This window comes from Aplysia californica, unplaced genomic scaffold (assembly GCF_000002075.1).
Source record: "Aplysia californica isolate F4 #8 unplaced genomic scaffold, AplCal3.0 scaffold00299, whole genome shotgun sequence".
In the NCBI taxonomy this organism is placed as follows: domain Eukaryota; kingdom Metazoa; phylum Mollusca; class Gastropoda; order Aplysiida; family Aplysiidae; genus Aplysia; species Aplysia californica.
The window spans coordinates 88149-89737 of record NW_004797569.1 but is presented as its reverse complement, the minus strand read 5'-3'; the positions used below and the strand labels follow the sequence as shown (position 1 = coordinate 89737).

General features: G+C 39.1%; 1 protein-coding gene across 1 annotated transcript in view; it reads left to right on the top strand.

Moving 5' to 3' along the window:
* Positions 1-651: 651 nt before the first annotated feature.
* The window catches only part of LOC101845781, a gene marked incomplete at both ends in the record, with an annotated part of 10035 nt that continues 9097 nt past the window's right edge, over positions 652-1589 (top strand). Inside the window, 1 exon segment of the mRNA XM_005101784.2 lies at positions 652-767. Coding sequence (XP_005101841.2) covers positions 659-767 — 109 coding nt within the window.

The window sequence follows — 1589 nt, the reverse complement described above, 5'->3', positions numbered from 1 at the left end:
ACTTGCAAACCTGCCTGCAGTGTGTAGATTTTGCCAGCCGCTAGTCTGTACCAACCTCTTTCCCTTCTCTCATTCCGTACATAATATTGTACAGCTGTGCAGAAAAATGGTAATTCTGCTTAGCTCATAACGGTTCTTCGACGGGTTTATATCTATAGAAAGTGTTCTCAAGTGTGCAAAATAAGGAGGACAATTTATGTCACACGCTAAAAGTGAGTTCTTATGAGGAGTGTCTTAGACGGAGACCACTGTAGATATATAGTGTTATGTAAGGGAAATAATTAGACCCGCTCGTGGTTCATTCCCTTAGCAGGACATTGGCTATTAAGTTGTTCCCCTTCGTAGACACACTTCCATGTTGTTTATGTCATTTTCATATCAAAGAAGAAGAAGAAGAAGAAGAAGAAGAAGAAGAAGAAGAAGAAGAAGAAGAAGAAGAAGAAGAAGAAGAAGAAGAAGAATGGGGAGGAGGAGGAGGAGGAGGAGGAGTGGGAAGGAGGAAGAGGAGGAGATTGCATCTTAAAACGTCTTGAGAAGCTTTGAGCATAGTATTATTAATATACCGTAATTTTGTTAACATTTTTTGGGCTGTATTGTGGATAATAATTGGAGCATGCATTATAAACTAAAAGTACTTTATACTACTTTTAGCCCGAGAATGGACAAATATGACTGTTTTCTGGAGGCCGGCGGGTTTATCGACGAAACAAGCGACATAACCGAAGAAGATGATGTCTTTAAAGAGGTGGACTTGCATGACATTGACAGTATGTATTCTTCTCGCTTTTTACGCTGTAACGTTTTAACAGAGATGTCTGTCTGGTTTTTTTAAATTGTGTTTCTGTTGCTGTGTTGTTATTTTTGTTGTGGTTGTTATCGTCGTCCTTCTCCTTCTTCTTCTTCTTCTTGTTCTTCTTCTTCTTCTTGTTCTTCTTCTTCTTCTCCTCCTCCTCCTCCTCCTCGTTAAAATGGTAATGACATTGTAACCAATATTGACCAAAAGAATGAAATATAATGATTATGCTAAGGGTAGCATAAGAAAACGTTGGGGAATGGCATATCTTGTATCAATGGGTTATTATCTCAGTCTGTACCAATACTATCTTCTTTTTTTCCGGTAAGTGTTTTACGGAGCTCGCATCTGCATTATAAGGCCATATGAGCATGCGGGAATAAATGAGGCTAAGCATTTTCAGTTTGGTAGGAATTGGTGGCGGCCAAGGCCTGCTTTTATCGATTTAAGGACCACCAAGGGATCTTTAACATGCGCAACTTGTACACGAGACCTCCGAGATTTTTTGCCGTTATCCGAGAAGGCTAGGTGTTTCATCTTACCTTCCCTAATATCAGGGATGTGGCTGAGAGACAGTAGTAAGAAGAAGCTAAGGAGTAGCAGTAGAAAGACAGCAGAGAGAGTCAGGAGTCCAGTGGAGAGGGCAAAAGGGGAAGAGGATGAGGGGACAGAACTAAAGACAGAAAAGAGAATAATGATAGGTCTAGATCTGCCTGAACAACGACATGAAAACGATGATTCACGAAAAAATTTTTTAATATTATTATTATTATTATTATTATTATTATTATTATTA